At 36.2% G+C, this 27,817-nt stretch overlaps 1 protein-coding gene across 3 annotated transcripts in view; it reads left to right on the top strand.

Moving 5' to 3' along the window:
* SLC44A5 (solute carrier family 44 member 5) overlaps window positions 1-27,817 on the top strand; it is a 198,570-nt gene that overhangs the window by 165,403 nt on the left and 5,350 nt on the right. For all 3 annotated transcript variants that reach the window (XM_087960483.1, XM_026679332.2, XM_087960482.1), the window contains exons 8-21: window positions 195-318; window positions 1,467-1,550; window positions 1,840-1,952; window positions 8,090-8,221; window positions 11,382-11,481; window positions 15,987-16,079; window positions 18,930-19,017; window positions 19,747-20,009; window positions 20,294-20,388; window positions 20,766-20,869; window positions 21,420-21,493; window positions 24,504-24,574; window positions 26,408-26,496; window positions 27,274-27,358. In XM_087960483.1, the coding sequence (XP_087816609.1) occupies window positions 195-318; window positions 1,467-1,550; window positions 1,840-1,952; window positions 8,090-8,221; window positions 11,382-11,481; window positions 15,987-16,079; window positions 18,930-19,017; window positions 19,747-20,009; window positions 20,294-20,388; window positions 20,766-20,869; window positions 21,420-21,493; window positions 24,504-24,574; window positions 26,408-26,496; window positions 27,274-27,358 (1,515 nt within the window). The remainder of the gene's footprint in view (window positions 1-194; window positions 319-1,466; window positions 1,551-1,839; window positions 1,953-8,089; window positions 8,222-11,381; window positions 11,482-15,986; window positions 16,080-18,929; window positions 19,018-19,746; window positions 20,010-20,293; window positions 20,389-20,765; window positions 20,870-21,419; window positions 21,494-24,503; window positions 24,575-26,407; window positions 26,497-27,273; window positions 27,359-27,817) is intronic.

Genomic DNA, 27,817 nt, shown 5'->3' with positions numbered 1-27,817 from the left:
TGTTTATAAGTTACACACTATACTGTATAACATATACTGCTTTAAACATACACAGTTTCTTCTAATTATATCTAGTCACATTAAATCTAATATGAAGTTTAATGCCATTTGACCTGCATTGTTTCATCTCAGTATCAAATATGAATCATAATAAAAAGACACATGACACTACAGATAACTTTTTGTTTCCACAGTTCTTAAGAGGTGCTTTCCTGATTTCTCTACTAAAAATGGGGTTTTGACTGTGGCCAACCAAACTACTTTCAAAGATGGAAAAGGAAAAACACGGAATGTAACAGATCTCAGGGAAGCAGCAAAGTATGGATAGTGTGTGTTTTTGTGTTTACCTATACAACTTTGCTTGACTAGTTGTCATATAAGTGCACTGCCTTGGATTTTTTTTAATAGTACTAATCTCACAGACAAACCTCTATATACGAGAGGAATTTCATGATTTTGATTTCATTTGTTCTATGAGCAACTTTATATCCAAATTATTTTGTTATCCATATCTGGAGGTTGAATCATGGCAGCTGGACTTTTTTTTTTTTTTTTGGTCTGAAACATTCACTCCTTATCCAAGTATGTTGGACAGATTCAGACAAATAATGACATCATAACTTGTCATTATGATTATTGTTTTATTTTTATTGTTTCTTTCTGTTCAAACAGGATATTAAAGACTGCTTAATAAAAGCAATATTTCATTCATTTGACCCAGGAATTTTCTCCTGCAGTTTTCTACCCATCATGAGCACCATTGTAGCAGAGGTTGAACTGAGAAAAAGTGATTGGGCCAAAGACGCCCACTACTATATATGGCTAAGACTGGTCTTGAACCTGCATTTCCTTGGTCCTTGTTGACATCTGAGTCACTATAAAGACTCAAACATAAGAAAGACAACCTTAAAAATAAATTCCAAAAGCTGCAAACTTTCCATTTTGTACAACCTTTAGAATGGTTAATTAAACAAGCATAAGCCATAGTTGATTTTCTGATGACACAGCCATCTATAGTTAACCAGTACCAAAACCCTACAGATGCTTCCCTAGAACTGTGCTTATACTATGACTAGTAATAGCAATGTTGTTTAGATATCCGACAGTGTTATTGTAGTTTTAATAATTGTTTGGAAATGTTAATAGTTTAATAGCGTAATCTATACTGTAATATAGAGAAGTATGTCTATTGAATATGTATAGAATTAGAACCTAAATTCTTGCCTTTTCCATAAGATTTATATTTTCCTATAGCTTATTATTGCTTTGGGCACAAACCTCAGTGCAATATATGTTTATTACCCTGAGCATTTCATTTTGCCAATTAACCAAACACTATGAACAAAGTTGTGACTTAATTTTTGTAATGATATGGTGTACAAATTACTTACAGTAAGCTCTTTGGTTAGTTAATTTACATAAGAGGGACATAGTCTAAAACTTGTTTTTCCCCCCTCTTTTTAAAGTGGCATCAATAATGTTCTTGATGCAAGATCAGTTGGGATGAAAATTTTTGAAGACTACGCAAGCTCTTGGTACTGGATTTTAATGTAAGTTCTTAGTCATCAAAAGTCATGCCTTCAGCATGTAAACAGTCATGGTGCATGCAAAGTGGGAATATAACTTCTCTTCTTTGCCCTTATTCATTCTTTTGTGCTTTCTTTATTCAGTTCTTTTATATGAATTCATTCTTTATTTCTAGTTGCTATTTGCTTCAGGTCTCAATGAAGTTAGGGAAAACAATTGAAACGCCATACTTTAAGCCAGTATACAACACTGTAGAAGACTGCTTGCTCACTTTTTAACTGTTGTATTTTTTGTTTTTGTTTTAATTCCCAGAGGGCTGTTTATTGCAATGGTAGTGAGCTTGCTCTTTCTTGTGCTTCTGAGATTCATAGCAGGAGTTCTCTTCTGGATTTTCATCTTTGGTGTAATTGGGATTATAGGATATGGTAAGTGCCAAATGTTACATGCAGCTATCTAGCATTTTATTACTAATACTGAGATAAGCAGAACTGATAATCAGTTAATTCTATACCATCTCACACTTTACCCATTAAATTAATTAGTATTGGGTCATTCTATTTGTCCTCTAGATCAGGGGGTGTCAAACTCAATCATATCGCAGGCCATATCATGACGTATTGGGATTGTTTTGCCCCTGCAGAGCTGGGGTGGGCATGGCTTGTGTTAGGAATGATAGTCACCTAACAGTGGGGTTGGAAATATATAAACCAGGATAGTAATTTAATACTGTATCTTTAAGAGAATGCTGTAAGTGTGATTGGCTGAGGTTCCTCCAATGGCCATAAAATGGAGCTAGAAACCTAGTTTCTTACTCCTTGCATTTCCTGTTTTGCCATTTTGCCTGATCGTCGTTCTGCTTGGATTGCTGTTAGTCTTTGCAGAATCCCTTTTTTCATTAAATTTTCACCCATTATCTCTAAATAGGCCCCGTTTCTCTATATTTTGTTTCTGTCCTTTATGACTTCTTTTCCTTTCTTTCTTCCCTCTCATCTTCTCCCTCCCCTTTTTACCCCCTTGTCTCTCTACTTCTAATTCTCTCTTCTGCATTTCCCTCTTCTGTTGCTTTCTGATTTTGGACTTATTTTTCACTCTATTTTTTTTTTGAGTTGTTTTTCCCAATCTTAAACTTTCCATTCTCTTTCCCCCCTTTCCTTTTTTTCCCCGTGTAAGATTACTTGTTCATTAAAGATGGCTTCTTCTTTGTCGCAATCTTCTTGTTCTGCAGGCATTTCTTGTTGTTTCTCATAATTCCAAATCTCCATTTCTAAAAACTGAAATACGAAGCCAAAAGAACCTCTCCCTTCTTGTGCATCTTCTTTGTACTTTTAAAGTTCAATTTTCAGTTCTTCTTAAAGTGGAGCCATTTTAAACAGTTTTAAACTACCACCCGATTGATTTTAGTCATTCAAAACAATAACTAAGAATCCAGAAATCATCAAGTAATCCAGATAGTCCTGAGTTATATCTTCTTATTTCTTTTTTGACTTTCTCTTCCTGGGGTTTTTGTTGCGATATTTCAGTTAGAATGTATCTTTTGGAAGTCTTGTTGAGATTTTGCTGTAAGTTCTTTTTTAATTCCAGGCAGTCTCCTCCCTTCCAGATCCTGCCCTTTTATTCTTTTTCTCTCCTTTCCTGTTTTCAAAAGCTTTTAATTATCCAGAAATCTTTATTATCCCTTTGACTTTTTATTTTCAGCATTAAATGCCGATTAATGTCAAAGTGGATTTTTTCCCAATTTCTTGCTTAAGTCTCTTAGCTGTCAGTATAGGAAAAGGAGAAAAAAAACCCAAATCTTTTCCCCTTTCTCTCTCCTTCGCAGCTTAAAAATCTTCTTAGGGAACAATGTTATTGTTTTTTAATAGTTTCAATTCCAGGGTACCTTATTTGTTGCTTTTGCTGTTTGACCTGGTCAACCAAAACTTTCTCCTCTTATCTTCCTCCTGCACATTCTTTTCCAGTCAAGTTCTTCTTTGTGGTGGCCATTTCTGACCACCACTGCAACCGCCTTCAGGAAAGGGAGTAATGGCCAGCTGGGGAGGAGAGATGCGGCTCTCCTCAACCCTGCAGGCAGTCTCCCCTCTCTTTACCACCTCTACGGGGTGGCTTAGCTCCAAAACCAGCCAGCTCAGGGCTCTCCAGCGGTGAGCACGGATTGAAGCCTCGCAGAGACGAAGTTTCAGTCTGTCTCTGAAGAAGCTCAAACCGGTTAGTCATGAAAAGAACTTTTCAAGAGCTGCATGAAAAGGAACTGATTTTTTCAAAGCTGCATCAGGTTTACATCATTCTTTCCTCATTAGATGAAAGTTATGATGATTACGTATCTTCACTAGAAGTCCTGACCAAAAATGAACTGACATTGACTGACATAACCGGACGATTGTTAGAAGAGGCAAGAAGAAGGCTGGAAAGAGACCAACTGAGAGAAAAACAACCACAAGAAGAGGATTTGTTTTCAACTGCCTATACTGTTAGGAATTGTTTTTCTTGTGGAGCTAAGGGATATATAGCTAGATTCTGTAAGAAGGGAAAACAACAGAATACTGGTAATCACCAGAAGGCTAAGAAGAATGTCAATTTAGCTATGTCTAGCAATTCAACTGTAAACCATGATTTGTGGGTAGTTGAAAGTGGAGCATCGCAGTGCATTACTAGAAATAGAGAGAGGTTTGTAAAGATGTCCTCGAGTAAGCAACGTGTTTTATTGGCAAATGGATGGAAGATGAAAGCATATTGTTCATGTATAAATGAGCATTTAACTATGTTATATGTACCTAAACTGAAATTTAATTGGTTATCAGTAAGGGCTTTAGTTAATATTGGTTATGTAGTAACCTTTAGGGGAGATAACTATATAATAGAGAAAGAGGGTAAAAGTGTTACTGCTACTTTAGAGAATGATTTATATGTGATACATGATGACCAGTTGCAGATAGCTAACTCGGTTTATAATAATGTTAAGCCACATGATGAATGTATACATTTACTTCATAGACATTTAGGGCACATTAATTTCAAAATGCTGAAACAAACTGTTAAATTGTCAGAGGGAGTAAAATTAAAACCTTGTAGCAAGTACTTAAACTGTAATGCCTGTAACCAGGAGAAAAGCAAGGTTACACCAGCAAATGGACTGAATGGGTTTAAGACCAAAGAACCTTTAGAGGTTGTTTTTGCTGACATAATTGGTCCTAAGAAACCCAGTTTGGGAGGTGCCTGCTATGTTTTGAGTATAATGGATCATTACTCACGATACGGTTTCTGCTATTTAATGAAAAACAAAACAGAAACGTTCCAACATTTCTTCAATTGGCTAAGGTTTACAGAAAGAAAAATGAAACATCAGGTAATTACTGTAGTTACAGATAACGGGACTGAGTTTATTAACAATAGATTCCAAACGGTGTTAAAATTGGCTGGTATCGAGCATAAATGTTCTGCACCTTACAGGCCACAACATTTATAGAATGAAGAGGGAAAACGTTACAAGCCATGGCTCGCACTATGTTATCTGATTCAGGTTTGCTGAAACACTGTGGGGTGAAGCCATAATGTGTAGCAACCATGTTTTAAACAATGTAATTAACACAACAATTGGTGAATTGCCATTCACCCATTGGCATGGCAGGAAACCAAATTTAAGTTATCTACATACATTTGGAGCTCCAGCATGGGTGCATATTCCCTCACAAATAAGACTGAAAGGGCAACATAGAGCTAGGAAATTATTTTTCGTAGGTTACGAGGCCAACCATAGATCGTTTAGATTTTGGGATCGAGGCACAGCTAATATTTACTGTAGTGCTAGTGCTAAATTTCTTGAGCAGATTGGGTGGAATAAACTAGAACAGGAATCCAACAATGATGTTGTTATCAACACCCAAGTAGTCCCTAATGATGAGATAGTTAAACCATCAATAGCCATTAAATAGGAAGAACAGGCACAGGAGGAAGTAGAAGAACAGGAGCAGGTGGAACAGGAGACTCCACCAGTAAGCCCTGAGTTACCTAGATGTTCAACCCGTGTAACACGACCACCAGATAGATTTCAGGCTAGTAATGTATGCCAAGTAAATATAGTTCTTTCTAACTATAATGAACTGAAACTGTATCCTGCTAAGGATCGGGCTGCTTGGCAGGAAGCAATGGATAAGGAACTGAAATCCTTACAAAGTTTGGAGGTATATGAAAATGCCAGTTTACCACTTTATTAAGAATAGGGTGTAAGTGGATTTATAAAATTAAGACAGGTGTAGATGGGACTGTTACCCATAAAGCCAGGTTAGTAGCACAAGGGTTCAATCAGTCAGCCAATGACTATGATGAGGTGTTTGCACCTAGTCTGAAGGCTACCACATTACGAGCGGCATTAGTGTGGGCAGCTAAGAACAAATACATAATAAACCATTTGGATGTGGAGACGGCATATCTTCATGCACCGTTGCAACATACTATATATTTAAAGAAACCTTTGGAGATAAAAACTGATAACAAAACTGATGGCTGGAGATTAAAAAAGAGTCTTTATGGCTTGAAGCAATCAGGCTATGAATGGAACCAGTGCATAGTTAAGGAATTAACTAAGATAGGTTTTGTAGCTGGCATGGCTGATCCATGTTTATTCAAAAAAGAAAGTGATGGTATAATTTCATTGTTGCTATTGTTTACTGATGACATAGCATTGTTGCTATTGTTTACTGATGACATAGCTAGGACTGAGCAAGAAGCTACTGAGATTATACTGTTAGAGAAGAAATTTAAAATAAAAAAACATTTAGGAGAGATTAAACAGTATCATAGATAAAACTAGGGGAGACTACAAAATCTCACAGGCAGATAAAATTAACCAGTTACTTAAGAATTTTAAAATGGAACTTTGTAAACCGGCTAAAACACCAATGAATCAGGAGTTTAGCCACAGTGATGTGCAAAGTCCTGTTTTTGATAAAGACATTTATCAATCTTTAATTAGTAGCTTATCTAATCTTAGTAATTGGTCAAGGCCAGATATAGCATATAGTGTTAACCAATTAGCCAAGTTTAATGCTGAGACTACTGAAAGGCACTGACAAGCTGTTAAGCGTGTGTTGAGATACCTGAAACAAACAATGCATTATGCATTATATTTGAAGCCTAAGGATGAACTAAGTTTAACTGCATATGCCGATGCAAGTTTCGCTACAGACGTACCTACATGCAAATCAACGTCAGGTACTGTAGTGTTATTAGGAAAGGTGTTAATTGGATGGCGGTCCATTCGACAAAAACATCTAAGCTTATCAACAATGGAGGCTGAATTCTCATGTTTGTCTCTATTATGTACGGATTTAGTTTGTTATAAACAACTATTGATAGGTATGGGAATTAATGTAAAGGAACCTATTGTTGTGTATGAAGACAACCAATCAGCAATTCAAATGGCTTCCAATCTCGCTGTAAAGACATGATCAAAACACACCGATCTAAGATATCTAAATGTGAGACAATGTGTTCAAAGTAAAATGATTACACTGGAGTACTGCATGTCAGAGAATAACATTGCCGATCATTTTACGAAAGCCCAAGGCACTGTAAACATAAGGCTTGCTGTGATGAATATGGACTTCAACTGTAAGGCTTTATATATTGTCCTACCCAAAGGGGAGAGTGTTAGGAATGATAGTCACCTAGCAGTTGGGTTGGAAATATATAAACCAGAATAGTAATTTAATACTGTATCTTTAAGAGAATGCTGTGTGTGATTGGCTGAGGTTCTGCCAACGGCATAAGATGGAGCCAGAAACCTGGTTTCTTTCTCCTTGTATTTCCTGTTTGATGTTGCTCTCTGATAGAATACTGGGTGGTACTCCACCTTCTCAAAAAGTTATTGGCAAGTTTCTTTTGGAATTTCAATTATTTGTGAAAAGACTGATGACTGGAAGCCAGGAAGCTATTTTCTTCAAATAAGAGTACCTATAGACATTATAAGGTTTGTTTTGCTTCTTTTTACTATTTACTAGCTAGATTTATAAAGTAACAGAGCAATTCATCTCTGTTTGCCATACAAAATGAAACATAATAAAATTTAAAAATAATTCATTTGAAATTCAGCACAGCATAAGTATGGCAGCATGGCAGGTGGGACATATCATAAAGTTAAAAAATTAAATTGAGAACAGGAACCAAACCCATATCACAGGAATTGAAACTAGTATATTCAAATTTTCTCTAAGAACAAAAGAATTCTAGTCTTTCACTACCAAAAATAGAAGTCCCGGGGGGTTCTCTTGTTCAACAAGAACATAACAAGGGTTACTTCTGTAAAAATATCTATTTTTCTCTCTTATGCCATTTATAAGTTTCTGATTGATAAGCATATAAAAGTACTTTTTCATCATGCATATGTATCAGAAGAAGACTTCTATTACGTGTTAGGTCCCAAGTCAAGCATATAGTTTGTAGCTCTTATATTGGATCTGGCATCTTTCTACCAAAAAGTTCTCTTTGGTTTTGAAACAAACCATAGGATAGATTATCTAAAAAGGATGTAAATTGTTTTATGATTCTATTTTTTCTTTTTCAAAAGGTATCTGGCATTGCTACTGGGAATATCATCGCCTTCATGGAATACCTGGTTCTGATCTTACTATCTATGATATTGGATTTCAGACAGATTTCAGGGTCTATCTGCAACTGAGGCAAACATGGTTAGCATTTAGTAAGTGAATTTTTGAGAAACCTGTATTTTGAGATACCTGCTTAATATTAACCTGCATAAACAGCTTCTTTGATGATTTATTGACACCAAACTCAATATATTCCATGGTAAGCTATATGTTTAAACATGGGTTGACAATAAGCTAAAGTTGGATGAGTTCATTCAGCATATTGAAATAAAAAGGGTACTTTGACTTAGTACACTATGCGAGCCTGCTCTCTGAAAAACAGGTTTCCTAAATGTCTTGTTTGTCTAATTTCACTGCAGTTATATCCCACTACAATTCAATTGATTCCCAGAGGCTTACATGATATAAAAAAAAATATCCATAGTACAAATTGAAATTAAAAATGCTATAGAATCACACCTCCATTTCAGCTCCAATATTAGTAAGAAATAACAAAGATAAAAGATGGCTAAGTCTAATTAGAAGGCTTTCTGGAGCAACTTTGGCTTCAGGATTTTCTTGAATGCTATCAGAGATAAAGTTGGTCTTTATCTCCAGTAGGAATTTGTTCTAGAGCAGGGGTCGCCAACCTTTTGGACCTCAGGGACCACCAAACTCATAATTTTAAATCCTGGGGACCACTAACCGGTTCTATGGGTGTAGTCTAATTTGTGGGTGTGGCTTGGTGGTCATGTGACTGGCTGGGCATGGCTTGCATGTGAATATTATAAATATTTATATAAAGATTGAATTTATTATTAAAAAAGAGCAACTTTTACCCAAAATCAGGCAAAGCAGGCAGGCAGATTGAGTTGCTCACAGAATCACAGATTCACTTAGAGATCTGTTTCTGCCATCGGCTAGCTCAGTCTGTAATGCTTCAGTCCTGAGGAAGATTCGGCTTATCTAAAGATTAGCTAGAAAGCAAGAAATCCAACTATTTCCTGCTTTCTAGCTAATCTAAATCTCCCCACACAGCAGAACAGCTGATGGTTGGAAAAAGGAAAAATAGCAACTTACCAGGCAAGTTTGCCAGGTAAGGAGTGAGGGGGTGGGGAGAGTTCCTGCGGGCCATGTGGGCTGCGCAGCCTTGTGTTCCTGCGCAGCCTGGAATAATTGCTTTGGGGGATTCTCTGGGGGTGACATTTCTCTGCGGACCACCAAAATTTTCTCGTGGACCACCAGTGGGCCGCAGCCCACTGGTTGGCAACCACTGTTCTAGAGAACCAACACAAAAAAAGCAGTGGTTTCCATCCTTAGCTTCTTTTATTCCGCAAAGTTGAGAAAATTAGGGGTATGTTACTCTAAATGCCCTAGTATTTCGGGTGCTTTTGTTTGGACGAAGTTGTCCTGCAGTGTCTCAGGTGCTGAGATAGAAAGAACTTTACAGCTCAGCATTACTTTAAATTACATCTAGAAATCAACTGGAAGCTAATTCATAACCCACAGCAGAGCTATAACGTGTCCACAATTCTGGACTAATAGTTACTTCTGATTTGTCTTTAAAGGTATTTCCTTTAAAGAGTGCATTGTAGCTATCTAACTTGGTGTTAGTCAGGACAAGAATTAACTATTCCCAGGTTCTCTGGCACCAGGTAATATTGCAACTGCTGCATCAGCTGAAACTGGGTAATAACTTTTCTAGGTACAACTTTATTTGCTGTTTTAGCAGGAGTTGTGAGTTCAGAAGGGCCCTTTAGTGATAATCTTGCTCCTTTGGGAGCAGAGTTTGCTCAACAAGAGATAACATTGGGATAAACAGATAGCCTTTTTGAACAAACATGACCTCTGCTATCTTGAATTCAACTTTAACCCATTCTGACCTCCAAACACATAGAGCATCAATGTCATCTCTGGCACAGGGCAAGGGAGTGTTATAAAGTCTGTTATTATCATATTAATAATATTGCACCCCAAAATGTCATGTGATCTCACATAGCAGCTTCAGTTAGAGTATGCCCATGACATCTGGAAATTATGGGATGTGTGGTCTGACATAGCTACATGGCTCCAAATTGTAGACGTTTGCTCTGGAATATGCTTTCAGGCTATGCAAGATGCAGCCAAGCTTTTGACTTTATTTGTTCTTAAAGTGAATGAATTAGAGAACGCATGATGAAAGCTCATGCTTTTTTGCACCTGTGCAGGTAGGAAACATGGGATAGGCTGGGAAAATCTTAGGATAAGTAGAATAAGTCACCGTGAAACACAATACAAAATATTGTATTTCACTCCCCATATAGATAAATAAGTTTCTTAAAAACACATTACATGTATTATACTTCATTTAGCCTGCAGGCAAAATCAAATTGTAAAGTCTCCCTGGTTTTCTTCCTGCTCTGGAGACAATAGTATTGTATTCCAAAATGTCTGATGGATCAAGACTTAAAATGAATGGAACTTATAAGTAATCCCTGCTATGTCAATACAACTCAATGTGAGTTTTCTTGCTTGTGATGAAGTGGGTTGTTCCTTTGTTATTTTGACCCTGTTGCTTTCTGAAAAAGAAAGGACATAAGATTTCAGTGTTATTTCTCATTTGGAGAATTTCTGAATCTTGACAAAAGTCATACTGGAATTCTAGATGGCTAACTTCAAGTAAATATCAGTACATAAAGTACAGAAATAAATAGCAGTACATAAAGAATAACAAATTCAGGCTGCTATTAGTCATGAAAAAGCTATTATCCAGGAATAATAATGATAAGCCCTGAGATACAATAAATAAAAGAACAAAATCAGTCACATATAAGCATTGATTATATCTAATATCTATCTTCAGATACAATGAATGAAAATAGCAAAAGGGAGTCAGTGAATAGGACTGTCTAATTGCAAACAGATATTTCTTTATGCTAATCATGTTAAATCTGCATTATATTTAAAGCTATGCATTGAAATGAATTGTTTTCTTCATCAACTTCATTGTACAGTATGCCATAATATTCATTGAGGAGAAGCCATATATATACAAAATGAATCACATAAATACAATTGTGATGAGAGCGTACAATCTTGATGACATACTTGCTTTAATGCATATAAAATAGCCTAGACTAGATCTATGTATGTTGAGATTTAATTTCACTGGAAACGTAGATAAAATGCAGTTGTGAAAGGGACTACTGAAACTAACCCTTCTAACAGGTAATGTGCTGTTGTGAGATTAAGTCGGCCTTATTTTTTGACAAACTCATTTATTGTTATTTTCAGTGATCCTACTTTGTATAGTGGAAGTTGTCATTATACTGATGTTAATATTTCTGAGAAATCGAATTCGGATTGCAATTGCCCTTTTGAAAGAAGGTAGCCGGTGAGTATTATTAGCATCCTCATTTTTGTAGTATTCTGAACAAAGCCTTCCCCATCCATTAGTTGAGAGATTGTAACTTAGTTCAGATTTTTAGGTTTTGCTAGAAATTCAGGGCAATATACCACTTGATTTTTTTTTTTTAAAAAAGAAGCATGTTAAAAATGAGAATTGTGAGCAATTTCACTTTTTTGGCCTTGCTTGGCAAGCAAGCAACTGATTGTACTGCAATTCGTTGCAAATTTCTTTCTTTTCCCAAGCCTCAGCTGATTAAGCAGCTTCAGTTGTGAGGCATGAACATTTTTTCCCCTCAGCCTAAAACAACTTTAAGCATCCAATTTTTGTAGATTACAATGTGAGCTAAAAATATAATGGAATGCTCTATTCCTTACCCTGTTTACTTCTTAATTTTAGAGTTAAAGAATGGCTTACAGAGATTGGTGGCATTTTTTTTCTATCTGCCCAGCTGACAGCTGGTTTTTCTCATTCAGGCTAGTAAAATCACATTCAGATGCACTGAGAGCTGTTTTCTGTTTTCATACCTTCCTATGGTGCTTTCCTTCTGCTTCTCAGCATATCTGTCTGAATCATGCCCTGTTCTCCATATGACTCCCCTTAAGTAGCAATAATTTTCCAGCAATTAACATTGTTCTGTCCATTTCAGTTCAACAGAAAGCCATCTAAACATTAAGTTTTGAATTGGCCAGTACTTTCTTTATCCATTTTAGTTGCCAGCCTCAATGGCCATTCTACTTCCCTTCATTCCTTCTTCCTAGAGTGCTCTCTGATAATTTTTTGAGACTATGTCCAAAGTCAGACCATCTATAGCCCTTTCCCTTTCTCTCCTATGAGAAATGTTTCTCAGAGAACTGAATGATCTCTACTCTTCCCATCAACAAAGCTGAAATGAACTAGCACAGAACTGTTTGAGTACCTGCATAAAAATATGACTATATGTAGAGTTGGCAAAAAGCCATGATAACTAGAAGCCTTCCAGAAAGATATCAGGCTGTTTGCTCTAGTTCATAGATTCAGTCAAATTGTACAGTGAAGGAAGGAGACCAGACATTCTCTTTCAAAGGAGGTTATCTTAATTGTGAAGAGAAGTATTCTGCAAGAATGCCAAGTCTTCAATTCATTAATATGATCCTGCTAGCAAAAAACCATGGATTATATTACCCACTTTATATAATATTTATATTTTTTATATTAAAAATGTACATGGAAGGAATGGTCAACATCATTTGTTTGGTTATTTTGTCTGAAATGATATTGAAAATAAATGTAAGGGCAAGAGTATTTCAGTTTGCAATTCTCTCCGTTTTTTCCTCTATAAAGAGCAGTCTTATCTCTGTCCTTGTATAAACTGAGTTTCAGACTGTTTTTCCTCACTGAGCCAAGAATCAGGATTGCTGTTTTGGGGAAGTTGAAAGTAAAATATGTAGTGGGGTATCAACTCTGTAGTCTTTCATCAAACTCAACTATTTTTCTGGACTCACCTGGAAGCATCATAGCAAATTAAACAATACAATTAAAAGAATGTGTGCAGAGATTTTCATAAACTTCTAATGAAAAAATAATATTTCATTATAATGTTGGGTATATTCCAATAAAGATAACTAAAGATCAGAGAAGTACTGTCCAATATTTCTGCATTGAAAGTGCATAAATATGATACATTTTGATGCATTCATCAAAAGAAATGTTGCACTCCGTTGTGAACACAGCAGAATGCAACCCTTAATCAAGGTCATGAAAAATATGTGATTAATGACTAAAAGCTAAGTATTTTTTTCAAGTTTAGTTTAATCATCTCTTCAGTGAAATGGCAGTTTATATTAGCAATAAATCAGTTATGCTCTATTCCTGGAATTTAACAAGCAGTTTATTATTGTAAACAGTTTATGATTTCAATAAGGCCTACCTATTATTAAATTCTGAAATGCACTGATTTGTAGTAATTATTTCTTGACTAGCTTAAGCTTGCACTGTTCTGCAGTGATTGAAAAAAAAACAGTTAAGATGTTTCTAGCACAATACATTAATTGTCCATGTAGAACTAACATTTAATGCAAGGTTTAATTTAAGTTTTAGCTCTTCTTTAAATTATGTGAAATAATTATAAACATACGCAGAGTACATTGTTCATATTAGGGAAAGCTTATGAAAATTGAAATAGTAATTACCGGTATATAAACAGTATGCTCATGTAGAGAAAGTCAGGTTTCATAACATTACCAAGTAATTATCAAGCTGACATGGGGTGAAAAGGACACCAGAGTTTAATGATAGACTGCATGTGGAAGTTTACCTTTAGTACCAGGTTTAATATTTGAGGTTTTATGGAACGATGTGTATGTCTTTTTATTGATATTGTTTTAATTGTTGGTTGGAAACCATCCAGAGTTTGATACAAGATGGGTGGCTATATAAATGTTTTAAATACATAAATAAATGCACCCACCATTCCTGGACCAAGATGCTCTGTTCACATACACTGATGCCTTGGTCCATTCTGAATGGACTATTTCAATGTTCCTTACATTCCTTGAAGAATATCCAAAAGTTACAGCTGGTACAGAATGCAGTGGCACATGCAATATGTGTGCTGCTTGATCCGCATGGCATTTTACTTCTGCTCTGCAAGCTGCATTGGTTGCCGCTATGTTTCTAGGTCAGAGCTGGCTGGAGAATTCTGGGAGTTGACATCCATAAGTCTTAAAAGTTGCCAAGTTTGGGGGCCGCTGTTCTAGGTTCAATTCAAGGTGCTGGTAATGACCTATAAATTGCTCCGGCTTACCTGAGGGACTAGATCAGGGCTGTCAAACTCTCGGCCTGTGGGCCAGATGTGTCATTTGCTGGCCATACCCACACCCAGTTTAGTGGGGGCAGGGAAAGTCACGATACGTCACATGATGATGCTGTGACAACGCGAGTTTGACACCCCTGGACTAGATAAACTCTCCCTGATTATACTGTATCTACCGGACCCATTATTCTCTTCTGCCTATTTGGAAATGTTATCAGCCAAAGAACCTTTTCTGTCATGGGAAACAGAAACATCCTGCCTCCAGAGATTATATTAGCCCTGAGCTTGCTGACTGTTCATGAGAACTTAAAAGTATGGTTTTGTTACCAGACTTGGGGACCCTAATGGCTATATTAATTTATTGGTTCTGGTTCTACATTTTTACCAGCTACTGATTGTGTATGTTGTTTTATGTTTTTAATGGTTGTTATCTGCCTTGAGTCATGCATTTGAGATGGGTAGCCATGTAAATTGAAATAATAAGCAAACATTGACAGAGAATAGAGAGAACAATAAAACGTTCCATAGAAGAGATTTGCTAGAAAGGAGAAAAGAAACATTAGACTTTTATTTAATTTTTTTACTCCATGCCTGGACCAAAAAAAGTCTCCATTCTTGTTGACCCTTTTCCTACTTATGAGCAAACAGTTTATGATAACCATACCACTTCCATGTCACTCATAGGTGGTGCTAGGTGATTCACTGAGCTTCATTTCCCCCCCAAATATGTTGCCCTTGTGTTTGAATATTTCCTTCCCTTCGCAGAGGTCCCCTTCATTGGCAACAAAAAGTGAATATGTCTTGGGTGTATTTATAAACCCAAGAAAGAAAAGTCTGAACTTTATTATTCTGTGGGATACAGCAGGGATGAAAGAGCTATCCAGCTTCCAATTGTTCTTCGTGTACAATTCCAGTATTCAAAATTGATTAGAGTGATTGTGTCTCCTAGGAATTATAGCTCAACCTCATCTGAAGAGGCACAGTTTTTATTTCTGGGGTCCCATTGTATAAAGAAGCTAAGGGAAATAAGATTGATTATATCAGTTTCAACATATACATCTGCTAAGAACTAGGATTGGATGAACTTTTGTGTAGAACAAAAGACCTGGGACACTGGACAGAAGTTACAATTAAATTTAAAAAAAGAATTTTGAAGCTGATACCAAAAATTACAGTATGGGGGAGGGGGAAGCATGCCTTGTTGTAAAAGACATTGAATAAAACATTGATAAAACAAATATTAAAGGATAATACAAAATGCAAATGAAAGAGTTGAGGAACCCAGGACAAAATGAAATATGAAATTTTATAGGGCAATGATTAGCAACCCAATTTTATACAGCTTGTATAATAAAGAGCTAAAGAGCATCAGAAATAAAAACATAGGCATTGGCTGTCACACAAACTTTTCCCATAGGCAATTTTTAAAGAAATTAAGGAAATATTGTTTGCGTGAACTTCATGTTAATGGACAAATGGGTGGGAAGGGGTCTGATACTTAGTCATGGCCACTGAATATGGGATTGTGGGAATTTACATTATTTTTAAGATGATATATACTACACTTATTTGCATATTGAAAACTTAAACAAGGAATAAAAATCCAGTGGAAATTTGGTACGCTGTATACAAAGTTGACTGTTTTGCAGCCTGGCATCTGATAAATTGAATAACTTTATTTATTTGTTTATTTATTTAGGGCAATTGGCTACATCATGTCTACATTATTCTATCCAATTATAACCTTTATTCTTATCACCATCTGCATTTCATACTGGGCAGTGACAGCTGTGTATCCTTTTTATCAAAGAGTAAGTGGTTACAGGTTATTTTCACATCTCCAGGTGAGCACTTTATTGGTACGTATATGCATACAAGTATTCATCACACCATTCCCATTTAGGAATACTATATGGAATTAAAAAAAGAGTAATAAATAGTAAATTCTTTAAAAGGAATGGAAGTAAGAAAAAGGAAACATTGCTAAATGTTATACAACACCACACACTACAGTAATGCTCAACATACAATCATAATTACGACCAGAATTTGCATTGCTAAACCAATCAGTTGTTATGTGAGCCAATTTTATGAGCTTTTTAGGCACAGTTGTTAAGCAAATCACTGCAGTTGTTAAGTGAATCTTGCTTCCCCCATTGACTTTGCTTGCCAGAAGCCAGTTATGAAGGTTGCAGATGGTGAATATGTAGTCTTGGGATTCTGCAACCATCATAAATACATGCCACTTGCCAAGTGCCTGGATTTTGATCATGTGGTCATGGGAATACTACAGTGGTCATAAATGCCAGGACAGGTCATACTTCACTGTTTGGTATTAGCGCAACTTTGAATGGTCACTAAAAGGATGGTTGTAAGCTGAGGATTTTCCATATTATTCTGCCCTAGCAAATTATCCTTGTGGATTTTTATGACAGATATCCTTGATTTACAACCACAGTTGAGCCCAACATTTCTGTTGATAAATGAGACATTTGCTAAGTGAGTTTTGCTTCATGTTACGACCTTTCTTTCAACATTGTTAAGTGAATCACTGCAGTTGATAAGTTAGTAACACGGTTGTTAAGTGAATCTGGTTTCCCCATTGATTTTGCTTGACAAAAGGTTGCAAAAGATGACCTTAGGATCAATGGTCATAAGTATGAGTCCATTGCCAAGCACCTGAATTTTGATCACATGACCATGGGGATTTTGGAAAGGTCGTAAGTGTGAAAAATGGTCAGTTACCTCTTCTTTCAGTGCCTTTGTAACTTTGAACAGTCACTGAATGAACTGTTGTAAGTGTACTCCATACACTGCCTTTTATTCTGTAGGCTTCTCACCTCTTTCTTTTTGCAGATCTTTTTAATGCTATTCCATTACAGCTTTCTTATTCTTCTCTTCCTCTAGATCCATTACATCTTCCTTCAGATATTGGTAATTCAGTTGTCAGGTGCAATGTACCAGGTCAACTACATAAATAGGCCACAGCAGTTTCATTATTGTTGGTCACTTGTATTACAAGAATCTCACCACATTTGCTGCATTTCTTTGGGACCCAGTAAATAATAAGGCTTTACTAGTCTAATCTGTGATGCTTCCTCCTAAACTTCCTCTTCTCCTTTAGTCGATGATTCTGCCACATCAATCCTAATTTATTCTTCTCTGACCACACCGAAATTCCTCTTCTATGCTTCTTTTCATATTTTCATTCTTGTATTCAATCCATGTTTGTATTCTTCGCTCATTTATTTTTTTTTCTTTTGCTACTACACACATTTCTCAAGTAAGCCATTCCCACTGCATTCAACTTAATCTAACATACTCTCAGTAGCATAGCAGGTAGAAGCATGTTATTATACACGTCTTTCAATAATCTTTCTTTGCAGTGAATTACATAACACCATTACTTTTCACCCTTATTTGCACAGGTTAAAATGTCTCCATTTCCCATTGTAGGAAGCATTTGTTATAGTACACAAATTCATTTACACTGGTTTTTTTGCAGTTTATAACTTGCAATCAATCATTCATCACAATCTCCTTGTCAGAATTAAGTGCTTTGGTGGTTAGTTCAATATTATTCACAACCATATGATTTGTTGCATTTGCTGGAAATCATTTGCATGCTCCTTCAAGAATATGCATACAAATTATAGACGTATCACCTTCCTAACCAACACACTTCTAACAAGCTTTGCTTATACACTGATCCCTAAATGCATTAAACAATCAAGGAGAAAACATACAAGCTTGTTATTCCCTGCTCAATATTAATAATTTGTTAAACACTCCATTTATTCTATGGCATCCTTTAGAGTACGCTCTTAATGCATTCAATAATCAATCTTAAACTCCATGCTTAAGAAAAAATATATAATTCAAACATATTCCTTTGCTAAAGCATGAAAGAAGCAAGCATCTCAACTTCCTTCAGAAGAAGCTACATTTTGCATAGGAAGAAATCTCTATTTTGATCTCTTACCTTTTAATTGATTCAAGTATCATGTGATTTTTTTGTCATCAAAAGTGCAGAAAGTTTGAGAGTACTTGATTTGTTCAAGTAAATAAATGAAGAGAACTTACAAAATTCACTGTGCATCTGACTATCTCGTGTTCTTCAGTGGTTTCTTAATTACTTATTTACATGCTCACATTCCTTCCCAGAACTTCTCTTCTCACTGATTAATTGTGAGTGAAATCCTTATATAAAATGCAAGTTTTGCATTATTGTGACTTTTTTTTTAACATTTGGGTAGAAGTGTCTTGGATGGCTTATTATTTCAACTTTTTGAAATATATTTTTATTTTATTTTTCTAAACCTTCTCAATATTTTTCACCACAGTATCTCTACTGTGTATGTGATCTTTGAGCTATCCTTTTTCACTTGGTGCCCAATATTACCAGCAAAGACGCCCTTGTTATTAAGTAAAAGAGTAACACATTTTACACCTCTCATTAATTACCTGCAGACCAGGCAGGTAGGTTTTTAGAAAATGCATGCGTGCTATGGTTATCTTATCTTGTGCTAGTCATTAAAAAGCAAAGGAAATTAATTATATTCTTTGTGATATTTCCACTTGGTAGAATGTTACATACTGTGACTATCTGATTCTGTTTGTTACTTAACCCAATTAAATAAAGTTTCCTGGCTACCTCAGGAGAACCTGTGTACAAAGTTATGGCTAATCAAAGCTTATGCAAATATGCAAATTTGACCTGTTATCCAGAGGTAAGCAAATGTGTAAAAAAAAAACATGTACGTTCTAATTCTTCATTAGTTAATACCCTATGCTTTCATAATCCCCTAAGCTTTAAATTCCCCACATTGTTTCTGACAAATTTGTACAAATGAATCTTTTCAATCTACTATAATCGTAAGTGACTATAAGGTTGACTTAATGCAGAGAAGCTTCCATTGACCAGACACATATAGAAGGTTGAATTATTAGTTGTTTGATTAACTTTGTTAACAGTTTTCTGAAACTGCTAGAAACATTGGAAAGCCCATGAAACATTTAGAACCACAAGCACAGTTCAAAATGTATTAATTCATGTAGGCATTTAGGATGATTTGTCAGAATTATTTGCCATATGAATTAATTACCAGTTAAGATTGAGATTTAAATTATAACAGCTTGAATTCTGCTAAAGCAAAATTCCCATCACTTGCAGAGTTCTGCAAATATCAGATCTAGTATTTTGATTGTACTTATGTAGTCTATCTCAAGCTGTTTTTATAATGTTACACAATACATTGTTATCTCATTATCCCAAATGTTATACGTATATACTGTACATGAGTATCACTAATACTTTTGCAATTGTTAGCTGAACACTGCCCTCTGTTGTTCTGTGTCCACTCTGTCTTGTTCTTGCCTAACAATGGAAAGATTCACAGTTTGAGACGGTATTGAAATCATTTCATATCTCCAATTATTTTTCTTTTGTCCCTGAACAGACTTTCAACACTACTAATGTGACCAAATTATGTCCAGGGGCACAGTGTACATTTGCTTTCTACGGCGGAGAAAGTCTATACCACCGCTACATCTTAGTCTTTCAAATTATCAATGTGTTTGTCTTTCTCTGGCTGGTCAATTTTTCAATTGCATTGGGTCAATGTACCCTTGCTGGTGCCTTTGCTTCTTATTATTGGGCCTTCCGAAAACCTGCTGACATCCCACCCTGCCCTCTTTTTTCTTCATTTGGACGAGCAATACGGTGAGTAAGAAGTTACATCAGGGTTTGAATTCACTTCTGTCTCTATTTTCCCTGTGATGTTTTCACACAGCTAGATTTTAAATGTGTCTGTAACTTCCCTTTGGCCCGAGCAACAGCAGTAAATTAGAACTACAAATTCATATTTTTATATATATACCTGATGAATACATAATATTGCAAGATATGTAAACCATATCAGCCCTATTAACTGATTTCGTAGCTGTACAATGTTTACTAACATGTTACTTCCTGAAGAGTAACATTTGATTTTTCCCGCCCTTTAGGTATCATACAGGTTCTTTAGCATTTGGCTCCTTAATTCTTGCAGTGGTTCAACTCATTAGAGTAATCCTGGAATATCTTGATCACAAACTTAAGGGTGAGTTTTATGGAATAAGACTTTTTCAGGTTGTGAACACTTGTATGCCTTTTCATTCATATGAAACACAAATTTGGCAGAAGCATTTATATTCATAAAGGGCTTAACCACAATTGGTTTACAGATCTTGCTCCAGTGTTTCCATGTAATGGAGTTTGGGAAAATGTACCATACAGCAAGCCATGAACAGGAAAGTTTCTGACGATTGGTAGAGTAAACACTCCCAGTTTGTTTAAGCAATGGAACAAAATATTTAAAGCTTTATTCAACTCCTGATATACTTCATCTCTAATTCTCATGCACAGTATAAAATCTTCTATGTGGCATCGTCTTGGCATTTTATAATTGTCAAGAAATGTTTTCTCTCTTTCATGCAGGCTCACAAAATGCATTTGCTAAGTTCTTGCTTTGCTGCCTCAAATGCTGTTTTTGGTGCTTGGAAAAATTCCTTAAATTTATAAACAGGAATGCGTACATCATGGTATGTTTTCTTTTTCACTCTCTCCTTTTCCAGTACACTTCTATGCAATGTCTAGCAAACTGTAGTTGGCGTGGCAAATTCAGTTTTCCAATTTTTTTATATAATGGTTTAAACCAGGGGTCCCCAACCACCGGTCCGTGGAACAAGTCCTACCGGGCCGCTGGTTTGCTGGGCGCCGCCATCTTGTTTTGATGAAAAAGTGCTTCCGGTGAGCTTTTCCGGTAGAAAGCTCACCGGAAGCACTTTTCATCAAAAGATGGCGGCCTTCGCTCAGACTTTTCGGCGCCACTTTACCGAGCTGATGCCGTGAGCTACCGGGCACTTTTCATCAAAACAAGATGGCGCGCCAGCTGCCATAAAAAAGGTTGGGGATACCGGGCCGCGGCATAAAAAAGGTTGGGGATCACTGGTTTAAACCATAGTATTCAAACTATTTCTGGATTGAAATGTTTATATCTTTTTTCAGAGTATTAAAAGATACTTTAATATATAGTTCATAGTACATCTCAGACAACTTTAATATATGTTAACAGTTTTTACTATTCTGCAGATTGCAATCTATGGTAAAAACTTCTGCACCTCAGCAAAAGATGCCTTCTTTCTTCTCATGAGAAATGTGGTGAGGTAAGGAGGTATAATTCTGTAATGCTCCATATATTTGCCCTCACTAAAAATGTGGTTGATCAATGTTTTAAATATTCATGTTATTCTCATTTATCTAAGACTGATGCCCTCTAGATATTTTGAGCCATTAATTGTCCTGTCCTGTCCAGAAATTCTTGGAGTTACAAATGCAATTCTTTTTTTTTTTTTTTTTTTTAAATCAAGTTTAGGAACAGATCACATTTAAAGGCTAGATCACATTTTTAATTGTTTCACCCAGTTGCAGAGATAGAAAGCATGGACTAATGCTACAAACAAGTTTGTTATAGATTCCCAAAGAATATAGTTAATACCCCCTAACATAGATTTATTTGAGTTAATTTGAAAAATGTTATATTATTTTATTTAAGTTCACATGCTGTCCATCTCACATCAAGTGAGTATTAATAAAATTATTAAACCCAAATATTTTCAGTTTGTACCTTCTTGGGCAGTTTTGTTGTATAGTATTTTCAGGTCAGGAGTTTTATTTTAAGAATTTCCAACAGGATAATGAATGCAAACATAAAACAGGTCTCACCAATATAGCTTCCTATTCGATCTGGGACATAGTTTAACGGTATACAGAGCTGTATTCAACTTGTAGCAGTCCTAAATACAGGTAATCCTTGACTTACAACAGTTCATTTAATGACCATTTAAAGTTACAAAGGCACTGAAAAAAGTGACTTATGACCATTTTTCACATTTACGACTGTTGCAACGTTCAGATCCTTGGTTCATATTTATGTCAGCTGCTGTGTCCTAGGATCAGGTGATCACCTTTTGCGACCTTCTGACAAGCAAAATCAATGGGAAATCCAGATTCACTTAATGTTCTGACCCAGGCCTTGTCAAACTTAATAAAACACAAACTGAATTTAAAAATAAAACCTTTTTTAATGCGATGCTGGGAATTACTTGCATTCCCAGCCAAATCTAATTAGACACAGTTCCTCCAGATAAGAGCATGCTTTTCAGTGCTGTAGAATGCTTGCCAAGAAACAGAAGTCCAATTAAGGCTTAACATAAACCAAACCAAAAACCTAGAAAAACCTGACCTGAGTGCAGAGATTACTGAACTGCTTTGCTTCCTGCAAAGCTCTTCGTCATTGAGGACTGACTTTTATCCCTTATGGGAGGGGCAATCGCCCCTTCTGCTTTCGCTGCTCTCACCTTCTAGCAGCTCTGTGCTCAGGCACACTGGGAACAGGCTCTCCGGGGTCCTCTGCTTTGTTACTGCCAGACTCCAAAAGCTCCGAAGGCAGCACCCCATTCTCAGATGGTCCTGGCTCCATCCCTACACTGGATGCAGGACCCTCATCCAAGTCCTCTCCAGACTCCCTGACTGGTTCCCTTTCGTCCTCACTGTACGATACCTCTGCCGTCCACACCGGCTGCCGGCAAACCACAACACTTAACAACCATGTTACTAACTTAAAAAATGCAATGATTCACTTAACAACTGGGGCAAGAAAAGCGGTAAAATGGGGGAAACTCACTTAACAAATGTTTCACTTAGCAACAGAAATGTTGGGCTCAATTGTGGTCCTAACTTGAGGATCACCTGAACAGTTCCTCTCTACATCTAGCTTTATTCATGGAAGTCCAAGAGAGTATAGAGCAAAACTATGTGCTTAGTCCTGTCTTCTGCCTGGTACAGCCATATCTAACTCACATCCTGTGGGCATGTTAGCTAGTAATGCGATCTCCATAAAATCGTAAACTTTAGCATTATTGATACACACACACGGTACTGTATATTATATATCTCGTATGTGGCCCAAAACAATTCCTCTTCTCTCAGTGTGGCCCAGGCAAACCAAATCCTGACCTGGTATACAGGAAGTCCTCAAATTATGACCACGATCCAGCCCAACATTTCTGTTGCTAAGTGAAACATTTGTTAAATGAGTTTCCCCCATTTTGCCACTTTTCTTGCCACAGTTGTAAAGTGAATCATTGCATTTGTAAAGTTGGTAACATGGTTGTTAGGTGAATCTGGATTTCCCATTGATTTTGCTTGTCAGAAGGTCTCGGAAGCTGATCCCCTGAGCCTAGGACACATAAATATGAATCAGTTGCCGAGGATCTGAATTTTGATTGTGCAACCGTGGGGATGTTGCAACAGTCGTAAGGGCGAAAAACTGTCATGTCACCTTTTTCAGTGCCTTTGTAACTTTGAATGGTCACTAAATGAACTGTTGTAAGTCAAGGACTACCTGTAATCCCATCACATGTTCATTTGAAGAGACCTTTATGATAGTTAAGTTCTACCCTGGCCTCATGGAAAATTGTTGCTGGCCGAGATGGTACTAGGAAGAAAGTTGGATCCAAGCAAAGTGGTTATTATCTGGACTCTTCATCAGATGCAGCCTGGTGAATCCCTTCTTCCATGGATTTCCCAGAATTTGGGGAGATTGAGCTCTCTCCTATTCCTTTCCCTGAGCGTTAATGGTGGGCATATATTTTAACCTGGATGTTTCACATCAAAGCCAACTTACTCTTCAGCTACTGCTACAAGTCACAGTTAATTTTCTGTGTTTCCATGACAATGAATTTGCTCCTTTATCAAGTTACAAAATATAATGCTAGAGCTTACTTTAAATCCCTAAACATATCAAAAACATGCTTTCTCAGTCTGCAACACAAACTGTTTTTCAATAAAATTATTAATGCTTTCGTTAGAATGCTTGTATTAGTATGTTAATTTTAACATTAATTTTGATGTACATATTTTTAGATAACCTGCAGTCGGCAAATAAAGGGATATCTTTTCCCCACCTCCAATAATTTAAAATACTAATCTGTGCTTCCATGAGGAAATTAATTATCAGTTTTAAATCTTTCTCTAAAATGAGATCCTTTAGCTACATAGAAAGAGTATGTCATGTAGTTATTAAAGTAACTTTAGTATAATAGCTAGAAACAAACTCCTACTGCCTTTGGGACGAAAAACAACATGATATCAGTTTTCTTCTCTGTTGCACAGGGTTGCAGTCCTGGATAAAGTAACAGACTTCTTATTATTCCTGGGTAAACTCCTAGTTGCTGGAGCCGTGGGTTAGTCAAATCAATTAATTCGTGTGTGTGTGTGTGTGTGTGTGTGTGTGTATTTTATTTTTTTCAGAACAAAGTTAAAGTACAAAATACAGAACTAAAAAAAAATTCCAAAAGGACAAAAAGACAAAACAATCACAAAACAATCAAAGCATTAAAAAGATGCATTAAAAAGACATTATACACCTATTATCCCCTCTAGTTGAACACTGTTTAATATATTAGTACAACGTTAGGTCTAATCAATTGAGTCTCATTCATTGTTTTCAGTTTTGTTAAGGCATTGGATCATGCTTAGCTGATTGTTGACACAAAGCTCCTGTACGGGTAGTTTTTGACTTATGACCATAATTTATAGCAATTGTGCACCTGTTGACCATCTTGTGCAGAGGTTATCGCAAGGAATGACGCTGCTATTAGCTAGGAAGTGATCTAATCATGGCAAAGGACTAATACAGGTAGCTCTTATAACACTTCGTTTAGTGACCATTCAAGATTACAATGGCACTGAATAAAGTGACTTAGGACCATTTTTCATATGACCATTTTAGCATCTTCATGGTCATGTGATCAAAATTAAGCCACTTGGCAACTGACACGTATTTATGAAGGTTCCAATGTCCTGGGATCATGTGATCACCTTTTGTGACCTTCTAACAAGCAAAGTCAACGGGAAAGCCTTACTGTTACTAACTTAACAATTGCAGTGATTCACTTATCAAATGTAGCACAAAAGGTTGCAAAATGGGACAAAATTCACATAACAACTGTCTCTTATGTTGCTCTCTTAAGATGTTGCTCTCTCTTTAGGATCAATTGTCATAACTCAAGGACTACCTGTAATAATATTCCCTAACAGAAGATCAAAAGATAAGGGCTCTGAATTAAAATAATTTGTATATTATGTATGTATATATGTATATTATGCACATTATTTTATAACTAGAAAATGAATGAGAGTTGTCTGAAATGAAACCATTTAACAGTGAAATTGCTTCATGCTTTCCTTGTGCTTAAGAATAAATTTCTGAGACTAATTAATTTACATTCTTTATCCTTCCTGCTTAGCATAGCTGTTACTCTAAATTAGTATCTCAATTTATCACTAAACATACTGAATAAGATTAATGGAAAGTAGTTAAATGGTTCTCCAAGAAATAAACTAGATAAACTTTTTAAAAATCAAGTTTGGGTTCCTTTTCTGTTTGCTAACTACACATGTTATTAAAAAGAGACTGAAGGAATGATAAAATAGATTAAAATCTTCTGGTTGCATGAATTATTCACAGATAATTAATTGGAATGTGAATTTTAGACACTACAGATACCAAGGATAATTAATGTAAGGATTTATTATTTGAAAAATCCTGTTATAAAAACAACGGTCCTGATTCTGAAAATGTATGCATGTTTAAATGGAGATGCCTAAATGGCTTGGAAGTAAATAGTTGAATAGCAATAGCACTTAGACTTACATACTGCTTCACAGTGCTTTATAGCCCTCTCTAAGCAGTTTACAAAGTCAGCATATTGCCCCTAACAGTCTGGCTCCTCCTTTTACCAACCTTAAAAGGATGGAAGGCTGAGTGAACCTTGAACCTCTCAGGATTGAACTCCTGGCAGTTGGCAGAATTACCCTGCAATACTGCATTCTAACCACTGTGTCACTATGGCTCTTTTATAAATAAATCATTTATACAGTAATTTGTGTATATTCCCAGACATTATCTATTGCAAACTATATTGTTTGTTTCAAAACATGAGAGATAAAAGAGCTTTGAAATGCAGCTAGATTGTAACTAATACTTTCTCTCTGTGTTTTTTTCTCTCCTGCAGGTGTCCTAGCCTTCTTTTTCTTCACACACAGGATACCAGCATTTGCACAAGAAGCACCTTCACTGAATTATTATTGGGTCCCCCTCTTGGTAAGTTCAAATGAAGAATTAAAGGTCCAAGCGTGAGGTTGGCTTTTACATGGTGAGACGACCAGGATCATGCCTCTCCAGCCCCCAACAAAACAAGCAATCCCATACTTTGATTTCTTTTGATTCTGGTTTATTTAAAATATCTTTGCTTATTGCTGCACAGATACACTCTGGAGAAAGTGCAGTTACAGTACTATCTCAGTCTCCACAGATTACATCTGATTCACATTCTGGCCATACGAGTTGCAGGCACAGGAGATCAAATTTGATTTGAGTTTGATATTTGGATCCCAATTCATATTTGAGGCAGGTAGCATGGTCTTCTCCAGACAGTTTGGATTACATTTTTAGAGATTAACTTGCTGCATTCATATTGGATAGGGCTGATGGAACCCAAAACAAAGGGAGGTCCCAATTTGTTTGCTTTCCTCTATCGGCCTTGCTCTTCTGCATTTCTCTTTGGGATTTTTTTTAAATGAAAGGAAGTTCCTGACTATGTACTATGTGCCTTTATAGAAAGTTGGGCAAAAGCAATGGATTACCAGGATAGTTCACAGTGGGTTATTTAACATTAAAGAAAGGTGTAACTGGAAACTACAGTATCTCATATTAATAACATTGTACTTTGCTATTAACAGCCTTGTCTGCTGCACCAGTTCTAGTAAATCTGTAGGGTGGGGAGGGTAGGAGAACACTATTACTTTCTAAATTTAGAGTCCTGCAATATCTTCAGAAAAACTATCACAATAATGTAAATTTGATTTTCTTCTTTTCCAGACTGTCATTATAGGGTCGTATCTGGTTGCACACGGATTCTTCAGTGTCTATGCAATGTGTGTTGACACACTTTTCCTCTGTTTTTGTAAGTCATCAGCCTTTTATGATTTATTTCCTCTTTCAGTGATGCTCAGATAAAGGACTGGTCATTTAACTTCCTAACAGAATCCATGAATATGTTGGAGGGATCTGTTTTTTGTTTTTGTTTTTGCTTCTCTTGTTACACTTTACTCAGTTGAAATTTTTATTGCATGGGCAATCACATGTCAGATGTGATTTCATTAGTGGGCTAGTGAACTACTACTAAAAGCTAATTACCATTATGGCTTTTTTGAGAAACTGCTCCATAATAATTACTAACTACTAAGTATTTTATAGCTTCATTTTGTCCAGCAGCATTTCAGTAATGAGTGTTATGTGTTCTTGCTAATAACATCCTTGTTGTTTTAATCACGACAGTTGTGTTGTTTGAACTTAAACATGTTTTCTCTTCTGCAACCAGATTGACTTTAAAAGAGCTGGAATATATTTTACTTGGGAGCAT

This window comes from Notechis scutatus, chromosome 3 (genome assembly GCF_049901735.1).
Source record: "Notechis scutatus isolate UNSWTSFEM ecotype Mainland chromosome 3, rNotScu1.2, whole genome shotgun sequence".
In the NCBI taxonomy this organism is placed as follows: domain Eukaryota; kingdom Metazoa; phylum Chordata; class Lepidosauria; order Squamata; family Elapidae; genus Notechis; species Notechis scutatus.
The sequence above is the reverse complement of the archived record's forward strand: the minus strand, read 5'-3'. Positions and strand labels throughout refer to the sequence as shown.